This window comes from Quercus robur, chromosome 6 (assembly GCF_932294415.1).
Source record: "Quercus robur chromosome 6, dhQueRobu3.1, whole genome shotgun sequence".
NCBI lineage: Eukaryota > Viridiplantae > Streptophyta > Magnoliopsida > Fagales > Fagaceae > Quercus > Quercus robur.
Genome location: NC_065539.1, coordinates 40,045,945 through 40,064,702, shown reverse-complemented (window position 1 = coordinate 40,064,702; position 18,758 = coordinate 40,045,945). Strand labels below are relative to the sequence as shown.

The 18,758-nt window shown below is 34.3% G+C and overlaps 2 protein-coding genes across 3 annotated transcripts; one reads left to right on the top strand and one right to left on the bottom strand.

The window, feature by feature from the left end:
* The first annotated feature begins 2,348 nt into the window (after positions 1 to 2,348).
* On the top strand, positions 2,349 to 3,014 carry LOC126690183 (uncharacterized mitochondrial protein AtMg00810-like). Its single transcript, XM_050385310.1, has one exon. The coding sequence runs from the start codon at positions 2,349 to 2,351 to the stop codon at positions 3,012 to 3,014; it is 666 nt and encodes a 221-aa protein (XP_050241267.1).
* Positions 3,015 to 8,599: 5,585 nt separating this feature from the next.
* LOC126688726 (ureidoglycolate hydrolase) lies at positions 8,600 to 17,264 on the bottom strand. Of its 2 annotated transcripts, XM_050383523.1 has the most exons (12): positions 16,912 to 17,263; positions 16,640 to 16,725; positions 15,093 to 15,167; positions 14,153 to 14,281; positions 12,875 to 12,961; positions 12,457 to 12,659; positions 12,271 to 12,373; positions 11,700 to 11,791; positions 11,427 to 11,489; positions 10,962 to 11,202; positions 10,470 to 10,510; positions 8,600 to 9,021 (listed from the first exon to the last, which is right to left on the bottom strand). In XM_050383523.1, the coding sequence occupies exons 1-12, from the start codon at positions 17,116 to 17,118 to the stop codon at positions 8,924 to 8,926; spliced, it is 1,425 nt and encodes a 474-aa protein (XP_050239480.1). In that variant the 5' UTR covers positions 17,119 to 17,263; the 3' UTR covers positions 8,600 to 8,923. The 2 variants fall into 2 exon arrangements, with proteins under 2 accessions (XP_050239480.1, XP_050239481.1); XM_050383524.1 differs by lacking the exon at positions 12,875 to 12,961 and having other exon boundaries at positions 16,912 to 17,264.
* Between the last annotated feature and the right edge of the window lie 1,494 nt (positions 17,265 to 18,758).

The following is an 18,758-nucleotide window of genomic DNA, read 5'->3' as shown; positions in this document are numbered from 1 at the left end:
GCTCATTTCATTGATGATGATTGGCAATATCACAAAAGGATTTTAAATTTTCATCAAGTCTCTAATCATAAAGGTGAAACCATTGGAAAGGTGGTGGAGTCATTGTTGCTTAGTTGGGGCAATGATAAAATTTTCACCCTCACAGTTGACAATGCAGCCTCTAATAGTGGGACCATAATCTACTTGAATAGGATAACTAAAGAGTGAGGTGCTTCTATCTTGGGTGGTGAGTTTATGCACATGAGATGTTGTACACACATTGTGAACCTTATTGTGATGGAAGGTTTGAAAAGCCTTCATGAGTCAATTGTCAAAGTCCGTAATGCGGTAAGGTATGTGAGGTCCTCTCCATCTAGGTATGATAAGTTTAAAGCATGTGTGTAAAAAGTAAAGATTACTAGCAAGGGTTGTGTATGTCTTGATGTTCCAACTAGATGTAACTCGACCTACATGATGCTAGAGAATGCAGAAAAATTTCAAAAGGGCATTTGAAAGATTACGTGTTAATGATGCACAATATATTCACTACTTTTTGGATGATGGAAGTGGGAAAAAAATATTAGGACCACCTAATTTTGAGGATTGGGATAATGTGAAGGTGTTTGTGAAATTTTTGAAGTTGTTTTATGAAGTTACATTACGATTTTCTGGTTTTCTATATGTCACATCTAATGTATTTTTTCATGAACTTTTTGTGATGAAAACTAAATTGACAAACTTGTGTGAAGGTGAAGATCCTCTTTTGAGTATGATGACAACGGATATGCATGAGAAATTTGATAAGTATTGGGGGGACATTAAGAAGCTTAATTTGATGATGTTTGTTGCTATTGTACTAGACCCGAGGTACAAGTTGAGGTTTGTAAAATTTTGGTTTACCAAATGGAATCTAGGAGCAGTGGCAAAGAACATGACAAAAAAGGTTAAATAGGCTCTCGTTCGTATGTATGTGCACTATTGTGACTGTGATGGGTATTCAAATGGGCAAGGTCAAGATGGCTCTTCTTCAAACAATGTTGAGACTAGACTTGTGCAAGATCCCCATGCATTTGGTGAAATCTATTTATAAGATGCATTTGGCAGCAAATAGTTTGGAAAGCAAATCAGAGGTGGAAAGATACTTGGCTGATTGTGTGGAAGAAGATTCTCCAAATTTTTGTATTTTGAATTGGTGGAAGGTGAATTCCTCAAAATATCGGCTTCTCTCAAAAGTAGCTCGTGATGTGTTAGCCATTCCTCTCTTTACAGTTGCCTTTGAGTCCGCATTTAGTATTGGGGGTCGTGTGTTGGATTCATTTTGAAGCTCTTTGTTGCCTAACACAGTTGAAATGTTGATTTGTGCTTAGAATTGATTAAGAGCTACTGATATAATTGATCTTCAAGAATCAATGGAAGAAGTTGAATCCTATGAGGGTCTTGAGTTAGGTAATTTTTCAACAAAGTAATTTTTTATGATTGTAATTTTTTAATTGTTATATAAGCCTTTTGGGTTTTAAATTTCACTGTATAATTTATTTATTTATTTTTTGATTTGTATCAAAGTTTGCATCTCAAAGCACCATAATAGTGGAAGAGGAAGATTAGTTGAAAATTAGAACGCTGGATAGCTTGGATATTTTGGTTCTTAGTGGGATTAGTATAGAACTCTTTTGAAATCCCTTCATAGAACTAGTTTTGTATATTTTGTTTATAAACTCAGTTTGATATATTTTGTTTATAACTGAGTTAGGAACTTAGGATACTAGTTCTGTATATTTTGTTTACCAACTCAGTTACATATATTTTGTTTATAACTGAGTCGAGAACTTAGGACACTAGTTTCAATAGTTCATATATATTTTGTTTATCAGCTCAATTAGATATATTTTGTTTATAACTGAGTTAGGAACTCATGTATATTATGTTTATAAGTGAATTAGAATACTAGTTCATTTATATTTTGTTTATCAACTCAGTTGGATACTTATACATATTTTGTTTACAACTGAATTGGAATATTAGTTTATATATTAATGTATATTTTGTTTATCAACTTAGGTAGCAAATGTGATATATTTTTTTCTGCTCAATTTAATAATAATAGTAATAAAAAAAAATTGTCCAACCCATGGGTTCAACCCGACTCATGTGAGTTGCGTTGGACTTGTGATGGGTTGTGTTGGGTTGAATTTTTTTGACCCACAATGGTAGGTTGGGTCAAAAAATCCCCTCAACTCGACCCATGCACGCCCCTACAAACAAGCATCAAGATAGTGGTTTTCAAAATTTTTAATCACATTACTGCAGCATGGGTTTGTACAATTCAAGGCAGATTATTCTTTATTCATTAATAGAATGATAGATTTTTCATGACACTTTTGGTTTATGTTGATGACATACTTATTGCTATTAATGATCCTAAAGATGTGGAAGATCTCAAGTTGTTTCTGGATAAGCATTTCAAGCCAAAGGATTTAGGCAATTTGAAGTATTTCTTGGGTTTGGAAGTGGCAAGATCAAGGAAGGGCATCTCATTGTGTCAAAGGAAGTATGCACTTGAAATTGTTCATGATGTTGGGATGCTTGGATGTAAACCCGTTAGAACTCCTATGGAAGTCAATCTAAAGTTGAGCAAGGATGATGGTGAGTTGTTACATGATGCTAGGATGTATAGAATGTTAATAAGTAGACTGTTGTTCTTAACCATTAGTTGGCTAGATATTACATATTTTGTGCATAGGTTAAGTCAATTTATGTCTAAGCCTAGAAAGCCTCATTTGAAAGCAGAATTTAGGGTCATTCAATACATCAAAGGAACTGCAGGCCAAGGTTTGTTTTTGCCATCAAACTCTCCATTGCATATAAAGGCTTTTGCAGATGTAGATTGGGCAACTTATTTAGATTTTAGAAGGTCTATTACAGGGTTTTGTATATTTCTTAGTGAATCATTGATCTCTTGGAAGTCTAAGAAGCAACATACTGTATCTAGATCTACTGCAGAAGCAGGTCAATGGCTGTGGCTGTATGTGAGGTGACCTGGATTCTATATTTACTTAAAGATTTGAATGTGAAATGTGACAAAGCTGCTCTATTGATCAATGACAGTGAGGTAGCAATTCACATAGGATCCAATCCTATGTTCCATGAATGTACAAAACATATTGAAATAAATTGTCATATTGTGAGAGATAAAGTATAAGCTGGGTTTATAAGGTTGATGGATATTAGAAGTCAATCTCAATTGACAGACTTGTTAACAAAAGCTTTAAATTTGAATCAATTTTCAGCCTTTATTGTCAAGATGGGGATCCTAAGTATTCATTCTTATAGTGCCCATCTTGAGGGGGAGTATTAAAGATTACAGGTAGGAAGAAGACTTAGAGCAGCAAGAAGAGGAATCAGAGCAAAGCAGACCTATAGAGAGTCCTAGCTAAACGACTTGCAGCTTTAGTCTTTTTATTGCTTAAACTGTATAGTTTAGTTAGTCTTGTAAATAGCATTAGTGGTGCATGTGTATGTTTAATTTTCTGTTAAGAAGTTTGTTATAGCTGTTAAGTTAGGTAGTTAGTTTCTGCACTGTATATAAGGAATAGACCCGTGTATCATTATGCAAGTTAATGAGAATTTCACTCTTAACAAATCTCATATAATCCTTGAATCCATTAGCTGGAAAAAAGAAAAAAAAAAAAAAAGAAACAAGCTTATGCACGTGAGAGAGAGAAAGAGCTAAATAAGTAAATAAAAAAACTTTTGTTTTTAATTGCTTGCGGAAAGGGTGGTTTGGTCTTTAAACAGTGTGTTACCTAAGCAAAAATCATATGCTATTAATTTTTGTCTAACTTAACAGTAAAACTAACGTTGATGTGTAAAGTGTAATAAGCATCATAGTTTAGGGTATAAAGCGTGCATTTGAATAGTTTAAGTTGCAAAGTGTAATCTAAAGTATAGTTTAGGGTGATAAAATATAATTTTCTCTAAAAAATTTATTCGATAATAATGAATTTTACCAATTGAGTCAACTGTAACTCACATTTGAAGTGCTTTTATATGTTTAGAAACTGTCTTTAGTTTTTTTATTCATTCCTCTTAACTTAAATGGGGAAGTTACAGTAAACCCACCTATGGGTGTCTAGGCCCGTTTTCGCTTTACCTACCCGTGGTTCAAAACTTAACACTTTGTCCATCTGAGTTAATTTTCGTTAGGGATCTATTACCCGCCTCTCCTTTTGCTGTTAGAAAAACATACTTTTAGGGAAAAACAAACATAACAAAAATAAAAAAGTTAGGGTTTTTGATTGCTTAAGAACTTCATCCAAAGACTTTTCATCATCTATTAAATCCACTTCATCCAAGGACTTTTCATCATCTGTTAAATCCACTTCATCCAAAGACTTACCACTACTACTCACTTCCACATGTTCATCAATAACATTTCATTGATTAGAAACCCTTTGTGATTGTCTATGCCCTACAACTTCTTCAACATACCATTCAATTTTGAAGCCTCCCTCGACCTAGAACTCAAATTCCCACTACTACTCAACCCAACATCAGATTTCCTTGTTGGCATAAAAACCCCCATCTAATTAAGGCCTCGGCCTCAGCATACCGCCGAAGAGCAATACCAATGTTTCTAAGGGATTGTGTGTAAGAGACATGAGCAGCTGCTAGAGCATACCTTGAATCAATGGCCTGCTTGATGAATCTCTTCTATTCTTTACAAAGACACAAAGCTTCATTTTTATCAATTTTGGAGTTAGCACAACCCATTTTCTCAAAATCCAAAGACTACCCCCACCACAACTGAACAAAAATCACTACATCAATAAGACCGCCAAAAGCCATGGCAATCTAGTCCTTGAAACAAACCCCATTATCAAATGCTTCACAATGAAATGAATCATTCAAAAAAATATTAAAAACTCACTTGAACAAAAGCTAGTGAAACTAAAAATATGGACAATGAATATATTAAATCCGAAATTTCACTGCAATAGAACCACCAAGAGGCTTAAAAAACCCAACTTTCCACCCACTTCATGAAACTAATAAAAATGAAGCTTTGTGTCTTTGTTCAAATGGGGTTTTTCGTGTTTCTAGGGCTCGTGAGGAAAAGTTTCAATGGTTCGTGTTTTTGATCCGTGTTATATTCTAATTTGTATTAAAAATGTGTTTTCCTAACGTCTAAGGGTGAGGTGAGTAATGGATAGCAAATGGATTGAAGTTCAGGTGGGCAAAGTGTTAAATTTTAAATCACAGGTAGGCAAAGTGAAAACAAGCCAAACTACAGGTGGGTTTACTGTAATTTTCCCAACTTAAATTCATAGAACCGTATGGCATGAGATATGCTAAGATTTTTTTTTTTTTTTAATGGGTTAAAAATGGTGTAAAATGTGAAGGACTGATGGAATACTGACATTGACAACTTTATAAAATGGGTCCAAATTGAAAGATCATATGGTCAAATGCCTAAATTTAAAACTTCAAATTGCATTTTTAGCCTTTTTATTATTTCATTCTTTCAAATTTTTTTTTTGGTCTTTTCCTTCTGTAGTGGGCTTTTTTGTGGTTAAAGTGGGCTGGGTTGCCTCCTGCGGTATTGGGTTCAAGTATTCTGAGTAAGGGAGTTGAGACCAGTCCAACTGCAACTCAATTTGGTCCAACTTGTTCGCAAACTATGTCTCGTCTACCAGGAGCACGCTTACGGCGGGCAGAACGTGGTGCTTATCCTCTATTTCTATCGCAAAAGTAACTTTTCTCCAGTTTCTACCGCAAAAGGAACTTTTCTCCAGTTTCTATTGCAGGATTGACTTTTTTGCTATGTAGCAAAATTTCTACTGTGCAATAGAGCTTCCTGATGTGCTTTAAAGCTGTTTGCTATGTTTTAAAGCCTTCTGTTGTGCAGTAAAACCTTTTGCAATGTGAATGACTACTCTTTGTCTTTACTACAGAAATACTTTTCTACTTCCTGCACATAAACAAATCTAAAACCCAAAGAAAATACTCATCAAACAAATGTTAGTTTAAATGGGTTAGCATATTCTCAAATATATACATATATATATATGAGTATATATACTTATACATATTCACATATATATATAAAATATATTTTGCAGAACATGAGAAACAAGATATATGTATATATATACTTATGGCAGGATAATGATTAGTTTGTGTCAACAGTGAAATACGTAATAACAAATAAAGAAAAAAGCTTCCGCAGAAAAGGTTTAGCTAGTATAATAACTAACACAATACAGATAATGAAACGGTGCTACAACAGAATAACTAGTACAAAAAGTAAAGATACCACAGCAGGACAATTGATGCAGCAGACGTGATAAAAACGTGCTATGGCAGGATGACTAAATACAGCAGATATAATTTATAATGAGATAAATCAAATATATTTGCAATCAAAATCAAGTATTGAATCTTCTCATAGGATAAGTAAATCAAGAAAGAACCCAAACCCCAACTTGAATAACCTTATCATAGGCTTTTGCCATCAAAGTTGTGCATTTTGGAGAATAGGCCTCAATGGCTACTAGCTATTACTTTTGGGGACATCAAAAAGTGGGTTTGCTAAGAGGGAGGGAAAAGATGGTCTATTGATGCATGCCCCTATTCCTGCCGTATTTTCTCTTTGTTTTACCACTTTCTTTCTTTCTCTACGTTCTTTCTTTACTCTTAGTTTCTTATTACTTTCCTGCCGTGGGTTGTTCTCCCTTTTTGGACTTTCCTTTTCCTGGGTACCTCTCTCTGGGTGCTTACTACTCTTTTACCATGAGTTTTCCTCCCTTAAGTGCTTCCCTCCATTGGGTTTCTCTCTTTCGGTGTTTTTTCTCTCTTCCCCTGTTTTTCCTTTTCTTCCTTTGTTTTTCCTCTTCCATTCCCTCTTTCTTTTTCTGCCTGGTTACCTTCCTTTTATAGCCAACTAATTCAATGAGATTTCTCCCTTTTACCCCTAGGGCTTCACCAACTGTTTTTGATTTGTTGTGGACATCCTTTCAAGATTACCCACTCACCCATTGGTTGCCCAGACCACTGCCATTGTTCAGTTCATGTTTGCTGCACCACTACCTATTTCACGACAAAATTCCCTTTTGTTTGTTCCTGCTGTATACCTCTACCTCACTACCTAGCTCTATGACATGCATCAGATGGTCTCAACCATTTATTATTTCTTTTGGGTAAGATACCATCCCAGCAAGATATCTTTTCCAAAAGAAGTTACGGCAGAAAACCAAATATAGACCCCCTTTTTCCTCCACCACCAAATCATGCCCTCTGAATCCCCTTGACTGTGGGCCCACCTCCCTTGTATTGGCTGGGTACAGGTTGGTGATGCCCCGACCCTTCTGTGCTTGCTCCATTGTCTTCTGTGTTTGTCTCCCACGCCGTTTCTGCCGTAGCAGATTAGTTTTGTTTTGGTTTACTGCGTGTTTTGTCTTATTTCTTCATGCGTTTCCTGCTATGTTTGTCATTTTCCTTTGGTTTGACTTTTCTTTTCTTCACGTGATTCCTGCTGCTGACACTTCCTGTCATTCCTTGTTTCTTTTCATCATGCTTCTTCATATCAGTTTTCACGCTTATACTTTTATACAAAAGAATTTGGGCCTTTATGGGCCAGATAATGTTGACTGGATCAAAAGGGTCTTAGGCCCACTTTGTCTTTGTTTGCCGAAGCTATTCTATCAGGGAACTGTATTATGTAGCAGATCTGTTTCTACGGCAGATCTGTAATCTGCGGCAGATTTGCGTTTTGCTATAGATTGCTTTCCCTTGCATTTATTTCTTTGGACCTCTCTTGCTCTTTGGTCTTCTTGGTGGGCCTTTGGGTCTTGCTTTTCATTGGGCTTTCTTCTTCATGAGCTTTTGAATATGGATTTGCAAAAAAATGGGCATCAACACCTTCCTTTTATCATTAGACCTTAAAAATCAGACAAAAAAGTTAAGGCTCATAAAAAACAAATTTGACATTAGAGAAAGATCCAAAACACTATTGATTTAAACAAAAATATGAAACTTGTACAAATAGCATGAAAATAATTAATTAAAACATTTTTTGAATTACTTGTTCAAATTGAGAATTCTGACTAAACAAAAGTGAAAATTGATGTAAATGAATCATGAATCAAGGTGACAGTAAAAACAAAATTAAGAGCAACAACATGTAAATTTTTTTAAAAATTAATGACACATTAAAGAGAGATTTGAGCTTTTAGGTGTATTGTTTAATTTGTACATTATTGAGGTATCATACACGTAAGTTTATGCATCAAATTGAAGAACGAAAACAATGATGACAACACTTGATATTTTTGTATTAGAAAATTGTAGAAGTTAACCACTATGCTAAAAAGCGAAACACACTAACATATGTTCTCAAGCATAGGATTTGAAGTGACCTGGGAAGTCCTCGTGTTGCACCCCTTTCTTTATTTCTCAAAAAAAAAAAAAAAAATCAAACAAACAAACAAACAAACAAAAGGAAAAGAAAAGTGAAACTGCTACATCAAAACAGGGAACATGAGTTAAATTTTATCGTTCTAATATGGTTGAAATTTATTGATCAATTTTTTTTTGATAGGTAGGTAGTGGGGAGGGAGAGATGTGGAAATGTGAACCACAAATATATCGCATTACAAATGATGTTGTTACCATTGAGTTATCACTTAATTTTTTGAGCAAACTTAATACAAAAGGACCAGCATTTCGGAGTAGTTGGACGCAATATTTCACAATTTTCTTTCTATGTCAAAGAGGAAATCAAATTTATCAATGACACTGTATGATTGGTAAGCTTATATAATATAACAAGGCTACTCTAGCATGGAATACATTCAAATGATTTATGAAAAGTATTCCTACTACACATCCTATGACGAAGGAAGTACACGGTGCACCCTTGTATTCAATCTTAACTATGGATGATGGCTCAGTTCAGGGACAACTTTGCAAGGGTCAGTGCTAATACCTTCACCCCATTTGCTATATCCTGATGGGAGGCATATTCTTCAGGCTTGTGGCTGTAACCTGCAAAATCAATTTACTTATGTACAAGGACGGAACCAAGATCTAAATTTTGGGGGGGGCGCAAAGCCTCAATAAAAAAAAATTCTTTAAAATACAAATTAGCATATATTTAATGTTAAGAAAATATCAACAAAAGAGAGGAGAAATAAAATAATCGTTTATTAATACATTTTACCTTAATCATTTAAAAATAGAATTCAACATTCTTTTAAATAACAAAAATTATCTATAGTTGATTTTGTACTAAACTTTGCAACAAAAATTTATGTAGTAAAATTTGTAATACTAATGGCTATACAATACACATTAGCACCAATTTATTAACACAACTATTCAATTCCATAATACCCCCCATAAACTTAAACTATTTTACTAATAAACAACCAACAACAACTAGTAAGTAGTAAGCTAAAAAAAAAAATTTTAAGTTAAAAATTAATAGCCAAACACACCTGCCATCCCACCCCACACACTGATTAATGGCCACCCGTGCACCCCACTTCACTCACTACAAGTACATTAACTTGGTTTGTAATTTGTATTCATCTATCTTTCTTCTTTTTTGCTTTGCGCATTTTTTTTTTCTTTTTAGCAAAAATAGTCATATCTTATTCACAAAAATTCAAATAGTCAATCTTAACACTCATAAAAAAATAGCTTGGATCTAAGAAGAAAGAATAAGAAACAGCCAATACAATAACACAGATGTTGTAATATAATTGTTTGCTAGTTGGGTTTTATCATTTTCATGAGCCAATTTGTAACTCATTGGGAGGAGGGGGGCCAAAAATAATCATTTTGGGCTCAATTGTTAAACTATTCATTAAATGTATATACTATTACTATTTTTAAAAAATTCTGGTGGGGGTGGGGGGTAGGGGGCCACAGCCCCCTCAGCCCCTTACTAGTTCCGTCTCTGCTTATGTTCATAGCTTAAGCACCAAATTGCAGCAAGTTGACATGCTTATTTGTGTCCATTGGTGGTTCTGTATATGCCTGTGTTACCCCATGCCATTGAGATGTACTTGTGTATATATTTTTGCACTCTTTTTTATTTATTTATTTTTATCTTAGTTTGGAAGTTAAGTTTGTTAGCCTATCACACGCATATAATATAGGTGAGCTACAATTCCAACACAAAACCAAAAGATTCAGTGGCAACAGACATGCTTTCCTCAATGACTATCTCAAATACATTAGCCGATGAAAGATGATGTAACTAGTTGTTTCAAATACAAAAGCAAAAGATTCAATGGCAACAGACATGCTTTCCTCAATACTATCTCAAATACATTAGCTGATGAAAGATGATGTAACTAGTTGTTTCAGATAGGTTCCTAATAATTTGAAACAAAATCTTAAAGAAAAGTTCCATTGGTTTTCTAAGAAAAATAAAGGAAATGTGGTATCACAGCATTTGATGTAGGAAAAGAGAAAACAGTCCATACCTTTGTAACATGGGATAAATATCATGCCCATTGGGGATACTCTGCATGAATGTTAAAATGCATGATCAGCAGCTATTTGTAGTAAGATATGAGCAATGGCATTTTTTTTATCATCTGAATTCCCTAAAAAACGCATATTGCACAATTATTTATTGCGTCTGTATCACAACTAAGTCATAAAAATTTGAGCACCTTTATTGCAGTGGCACATCTTTTGTAGCACACACACTCAAAGGTTGCCTCACATGGCATAATGTTAACAAATCTGGTATTGGCTATTTTGGACTATAAATTCCAGCATTTTTTCACCAGCCTTATAAAACGATTCCTTCATTGAAAAAATCTGATAATTGCATTGTCTAAATAAAATAATTCTGATTTATCTAAATGAGATATTGGAGATATCTGATTAATAAGGTACATGATTTTCAATATGAAAGCCATGTGTAGATAAAGTGTGTTGCTTCTGTCTCTCTCTCTCATAAGTCATACCTGGCCATAAATAGTGAATCATGGTAAGCTCTGCTAATCATCAGCTTGTGTGGTAGGTTTAACTCTTTTGATGCAGCTTCCATTGCCTCAGTTATTGATTTATCAGAAAGTGCTGGTGGATCCTGATTTACAATTTTAAATTCGGATAGCCTGACCCCACGGTCTTTTTCTATTTTAATTGCAGATTGATAAATCTTCTCAATTACATTGTTTCTTCGTTGTTCATCAATGTCTCTTGTGTCTGCCAAAACCAAAGGGGGGGGGGGGGGGTGAATCAAAATAGAGATATCAAAGCAATTATATAAATTAACACCTAATGCAGTATTTGGGGCAGGAAAAGCATGATTGGATCATATTTAATCATATCTATGAACACTTTATACCAACTAAAAAACCATTAAGAACAAGATAAGGTATTAAAAACCATGGACAAAAACATTCTCAATATACTGGTATAAATAGTACCAATTTCTAGGTGTGATTTACTCGGGATGCTGTTAATTGCTCCAGGATGCAGCTCCAAAATACCTTGGAAACAGGAAGTATAAATTTATACAAAGGTCTACAATAATAAATATAGCAAAAAAAGAGGAAACTGCTTTGCAAAATATGCAATTTAAATTTAAAAAAAAAAAAAAAAAAAAAAAAAAAAAAAAAAAAAAAAACCAACTACAACAACAACAACAACAACAACAACAACAAAAGCCAATACCTAGTTACAAAGAAAGCGTGGCTTACCAACTGTACCAACAGTATCAATAGAGCCAGATTCTAATACATGTTTCTCAACAGCAAGTGCCAACTCTGCTGCTGCTAGTCCCGCATCATTTCTGATCCAAGTGATGAACACAAAATTAGTCACTCTTGTTGAAACAAACAAGCATAATAATAGATAAGATTGTATAAGATTGTAAAAATGATATAATTCTAGAATAACTCAAAATTTTCCAGCAGGGAATGATTTTTATCAACTCTAACTACACAATTTATTGGAATTACTTTCATTTATAAGGGATTGTTCTTCAAGTGGACAGATAGGGGGGAGGGGGAATAAAAGGAATGAAGATAGCAAACAAGGAACTATGTAATCAACAAATATATATATATATATATATATATCACTGAGGATCTCAAAGTGGAAAAATGCATAAAATATGTCTAGTTCTAGCTATTAAAATGATAGAAATATCTTGCAGATGAAAATTTGAAAAAGAAAATATTTAGTGAACTCTGCCATGAGAAAGGTGCATAAGTTCATGGTGTTATTTACTGCAGCCAGGAAAGAAGTGGTCACTTCTAGGCAAATCACCTATTTGGCATTAGGACAGCGCCCGCATGGCCTCCATTGCCTTCAAATTCAACTTTTATACTTGCAGGGGCTGCAATGGCGGTTACTATCCCAATAGAAATACCTGGATTGAAAACAAAATGGATTGATGGGAATTTAAAATAAATAGTGAACATAAGGTTAACATCAGCAGTGAAATTATCTTACCTTCTTCTTCCAGAATTGGGCCCTGCTCTATATGCAATTCCACAAAAGCAGAGTAACTTCCTTTCCTTAAAAACACACTGGATAAGTCATCTTGATCTTTAGCATATCCAGCAGCTCTAGCAGCATCTAGAAAGGATTTATTTTGACCATCAACTGTTGTTTGCAGAGCTTTCAGAAGTACCTCGCTTCCTGCCAATAAGCGGCTGCAAATTTAAGATAATGTATGAGGAACCCCAAACAAGAGAATGGGATGATAAAATCAAACTTCCATCTCCAAGACATGAAATTTTTTTTGTGGTTTTTAACAATAAATTTAACAAGTTAAAGTTGAGAATATATGGTGAAGGAAAATTCAGAAAAAAGGGTAATTAGAAAACATTAGCACAAGCATATAGAGAGATATTGTCAATAGAGTGACCTTCCCAAGCAGCTGATCCCAAAGCGAGTAGGCTCTTCTGAGGTGAATAAGATAATTTCCAGTGACCTTCTAGGTTTAAAACCAGATCTGTGGAAACTTCCAGTCAATAAATCATAGACCAAAATAATAGCCATACATATTAACTTTCAAGGACCAGAAAGTTAAAAGGAACTTGCACATAAACTCAGCTAAGTTTGGAAGTTTTAAGAGAGAGAAGAGTAGATGATAAGAAGGGTTGGGAGAAGAGAAGAGAAGAGAGGGGAGGGAATAGCTATCCATTTCCTTTGTTTGGATATTCTAAAAACCAAAAGGAAGGAGAGAGGAGTATGTATCCCCATCCTTGTTTGGTTGTAGGGCAAAAAACAGATTAGAAGGTAAAATTATTATATAAATTGGCAATAGAATAAAACATGTGATAGAGGTTTATTTAGACAATATTGATATATATATATATATATATATATTTTTTTTTTTGACATCATTTAAATTTTAATATATTATTAAGGGTAAAAGGGAAAGGACAGATCAAAAGTCCTCTCCCTCTAAAAAGGGAAGGAGGTGGAGGGGAGGGCGTTTGAGGTGTTAAGGTACTCCTCCAAATCCTATTAAATTCTTTTCCCCTCAACTCCGAAAAACACCCAAACAAGATTGGGGACACCCCCAACCTCTTCTCCTCTCCTTTATGGCTTTACCCCCAACAAAACACTTTGTTAGAAAGAAGGTTATAAAATTTATAATATCGATAATTTTGCAAAAACATAGAAAAATAAAAAATTATCATTTCAAATTTATGAATTCAGATAACAGGACAGCTGTTTGCATCCTTGGGATGTCCAGCTATAACTTCAAATGATAGTGGACAAAAAGATGGGCGGGCAGGGGGGTGGGGGGAAAGTGCCAGAACCCAATTTCAGGAGGCTTTTGGGTCATGTTTGGATGAATGGATAGGTCTGCCACCAAGTCAAGATGACCAAACTTTCAAATATCCTGCTGGGTACTTCAAAATTAGCAGGTCATGCTGTCATTAACTCTCCTTTTAGGACCCCACTTTTTCTAGTTTTGGTGATGTTCATGTAATTATCAGCTCAATCCCAAGATTACCATGGCACAGAATATATGTATATTAAATATGCATATCTTATATGGTTAACAGATTTGTGTTTTAATTCAAGTTGCTAAAATCTATCAGGTTCACCTGCACAGAAATATTCTTAAGATTATAATTGATTTTTATTATTTTAGAAGACCCACTTTAACATCAAACAGAAAGTTACAAACCTCTTTAGTGAATTGATAGCTTCTATAGCACCTAAAACACCAACGACTCCATCATACTTTCCAGAGTATGGGATAGCATCAATGTGAGAACCTGTTGCTACTGCAGGAAGGTTTGGCTCATACCCATCCCTGCATTATATAGCTTAGTCAAAGCCATTTAATAAATGGAAAAACTTAAGTATGGTACCTTAGGTGCATTACATTTGGTTCCCCAATTAAATTTAGACACGTGGTTGTATTGACCAATGAAACACAAACAATATTTTCTTTTCTAAAGACAATTAAATTCAATGCAACTATTTGTTTGTATTTAATTGGGGAGCCTAATGTACTACACCCATAGTATTGTACCTAAGTTTGACCCTTTAATAATATATTATGATAATGAACAATTTTACAAGTAAATCAAGGCAGAGATGCAAATATGAGCTTAAATATGCACAAAAAAGCTAATTATAAAACTCTGATTTCAGTTTTGGCTGTGGAGAGAAGAACAACCAACCCTTAGTCTGACAATTTTGGGGTTGGCTATCTGTGGAGAGCAACTTAAATTATAGTAAAGCTTAAGTATCATGAAATACCAGCAGATGGAGCTAAAAGTTAGACCACTTATAAGAAAATGGAAAATAAGTGACAATGACATCTGCTGATGACTTTACATTTTTCGGTGTCAATTTAAGATTCCCACTGGCCAAGAAACCTGAAGTAATCTCAAATAGAAGAAAAATAATGCTTTACATATGTGACAAGGTGGTGCTGTTCTACACTATAAATCTGAAAATAGCAACCTACTTGTCTAGCCAAACCTCAAGTAGTAGGAACTTAGTAATTTTTTTAGTTGAATTCAGTTTAGATGAGGGCCCTACAATATATCTTTCACATTTTAGCATGGCAAACAGTTAATTACAACTATCTTTTAAAGATATAGTCATACACTCACCAACGGCCAAATATGTTACCAACGGCATCTTCTCTGACAAAGAGACCAGAGATTCCCATCAAGTTTTTGATGTACCTGCAGTTAATTGTTACAAATAAATCATATGAAGATGGATCTTAGGTATGAATTTCAAGAAAATCCCAAGAAAAAAAAAAAGTAGAGGGAAGGAAAAGCCCCATGACAAGAAGAATCTAGAATTTTTATTACCATGTAAATCACAAAGTGTCTTTTTGTTTTCTTTGTCCCCAATGTTATCGATATTGAAGAATATGTATTCACTTTGATTACATGCAGAGTTTAGTCCTAAATAAACTTTACCATGTATGTAAAAAAGACCTACCTAGTAAACAAGGCTATTTATTGCACAGTTGTACTCATATACACTAATATTGCTACAATATTCCACATCTAGTGATGCTAAATAATCAATCTATTAAATTGTATACACAGTATATACATCAAAACATGCTCGATATTCCAAGACCAGAAAAGACTCCTCTGCTAGGGTGCATTTTGTGATACCCCAGATTATATGGATTGGATCATATGAGTGTGTTGTGCGGGTGTGTGCTAAGTCTGACATCGGGTGTTTACAAGATGGATCTTGGATATACAAGTGACTACAAAGAGCCCCAAGTACAACTTGACCAGTCCTTTTGGGGAATAAGTACAGACGTGGTTGGCGCTTTCCTTGAGTCGTTACACATTTGGTCATCCTATAAACATCTACCTCATTCATCAAAAAACAATAATGAAATTGAAATGTATGAACTTATCATTTCTAATTAAATGACACAAGGAAATTGGAATCACTACCAAAATTAATAGCGTGTGATCATTTTCATGGAAAAAAAATGTTAAAGTCAATTACAATTGATTGCCCATTGCACATTGATTAGGCCACATGTCACATGCATAACCCAAACCTTAACATGGTGCCAAACACAACATGGTGTTAAGTACAGGGATATGTATGGACCAATCAGCATGAGAGATCATGATTGCCGGAGGGAACTATAAATCAATAGCACTCCTGTTTTTATGATTTAACTAGGACACATATCAAGTTCTTACTCAGGTAGTATGTAAGTGGTTGCTGTTTCAGAAATGGCCCAATTCAAGGTGGTGATCACAAATACCTCCTACATGAAATAAAAATGGGGCAATTCAATCTTCATGGGATCCCAACCTGCCCTGAGATTTTCTGCTTAGGCAACTCAACAACAAGCCAGTGGCCTGTAGGCCAACTAGCACTTCCTAATGTTTCCAAAGAATGCATAGATTCAAGTCCCCCTCCCCCACCTAAGATGTATCAAAATTATAAAAATAAAAGCAATAACAAACGAACTATTTCCTCACACATACTTAACAAACAAACCACAACCTTTTGTAGCATGCCAGACTTTCTAGTATATGTTTAGACAAAACAACTTATTAGTGTCATTTAAAGTGAAATTCATTTGTTAAAATCAAAATCAGAAAATGAATTTCTTATTCATGCATTTGACTCCTTGTATATCAAGGCCTTGTTGTGTTAAGTTGCATACCTGCGAGCCAAAACATCCTTCTCAGTGTACAGGATCCTAGTCACTGATGGGGCAGGAGTATCCGAGAAAGTCGCAAGTTCATCGATCTAATGAACATATTTTGCATCATTAATAACTCTAAAGACTAATCAACAACACACACACACACACTATGAGTGTCACGTCACACTCATAGTCATATAAAATCCCTCAGAAGAAAACCCAGCAAGTTAAACTGTGAAGCAAATGAAAACCCATAGCAATGAACCCATATACAAATTTCCGTTCCGTACCTGGTTCTGTAAACTTTCAGTGTCAACAGACAGTGAAGAAGAAGCAAAGTTTTGGATGAAAGAGTGCTGGTCGTGAATTGGGTAGCCAGAAAAATCCTCCATGGTTTGGGTTGTGGAATCCTCATGTTGATGAGCTATGCCTATGATTGATGCAGAGGAGCAAAGGCAGAGCACAAGAAATGGAAGAAGAGGGAATCTCTGGGCCATGGTTTTTGGGTCTCTGGGTTGGTATTATTATGCACTGATTAGCAGCTATAATATAATTAGGCGTAATTAAATTACATACCTGCAGGGCCTAGGTGCGCCCATGAACATGCTGAGACAGATATCCTCGGTGCAAATCTGATGCTGGCGTTATTTTGTCCTTTTTTGCGTGAACAAAAAAATATCTTTTTTGGTTTTGTACTTTTGTTATAGTTATCTTTATTAAAAAAAAAAAAAAAAAAAACGCATTTCACGACTTTCTAAGTGAAAAATATATTTGACAAAAAGGAAAAAAAAAAAGAAAAAGAGTGTTTGGTATGCAATTTTGGGTTCTTGAAATCTATGGGCTGTTTGACATAGGAATTTGATTAATGTTGTTTGTAATTTTTTGAAATATATGTGTGTTAAAATATTTATAATGTTGTTTAAAATTTCAAAATGAGTTGTTTAATAACTCTACTAAAAAAGGCGTAATTCGTTAGAATACTTTTATTTATTTATTTATTTTTACCTCATTTTCTAAAACAAAAATGAGAATACCCAAGATGAGGATTCTCCTTTGAGTTGTTTTAAGACCACACATTTTTTTATCATTTTTTTTGTTACAATTCTAACATAGCAAATTATGAATAGTTGTTTATCACTTACATATGGATCTATTATTTTTTCTTCACCACTCATACCCTATCATATAACAATTATGGCAAAAAAGTTTATAAATAAATTGCAATAGTGGATTTTCTTTTCTCATTTTTCAGTTATATTCAAATTTGTGCTGAAGTTCTCATATGACAACATAAAAATTTATGCACAAAGTTCTATATTTCCCCTCTTTCCCCTTTTCTTTTCCAAATCTTCTTCTCTCCTTCGTTGTGCTCCTCCTTTTTGTGCCAATATAATAAAAAATCCTTTTACCAAATACACTTCTAAGTATTTTTTTGTCCACTCCTGGGCAACCTCTTCCACTTTGAACCCTTTACAAAACTTTAATATATTGAATCAACCTAAGATCACACACAAACTTATACCTAATTTCATATGCTTAGGTATTAATCTGTGATTGGATTTAAGTATTTACACATGCAACTATCATGAGTTCTTGTTGGAAAAAAATAAAATTTAGATGCACCTATCACAAGGTGACATTTAAACTTCTTGTGGAATTAGATATGCATTTAGGCATGTTTCTAAACTTATTCTTATCTGCTACCTCTTACGAGAGTTGAGTATTTTTGCAAGTAAAATGAAAAAAACTAAAAAAGGGAATCCCATTGATGAAGTCCTCCAAATGGTTTGAAATAACCATATGAGAGGATCCATTCAGCAAAATAGAATAGGAATATAATATGTAGTAGTCTAGTAGATAGTAGATAGGAATAGGAATCGTTCATCAAAAAAAAAAAAAGTTCATAAAAAAGAAAAAGAAAAGATAGGAATAGGAATCCTCTGCCAGGTTGATCCCTTGGACCGTATCCTTTAAAAGGCTTGCTCTTTTTCTTTTTTTTTGGGGGGGGTTGGGGGATGTATATAGTACCAAAAAAAAAAAAAAAAGCATTTTCTTAATTCTTAAAATTAATGCGTTGCCCATCAAATAATTCTTATCGATTCTTGAATTCTTCTAGTTCTAACTTTCTAATGGCTTT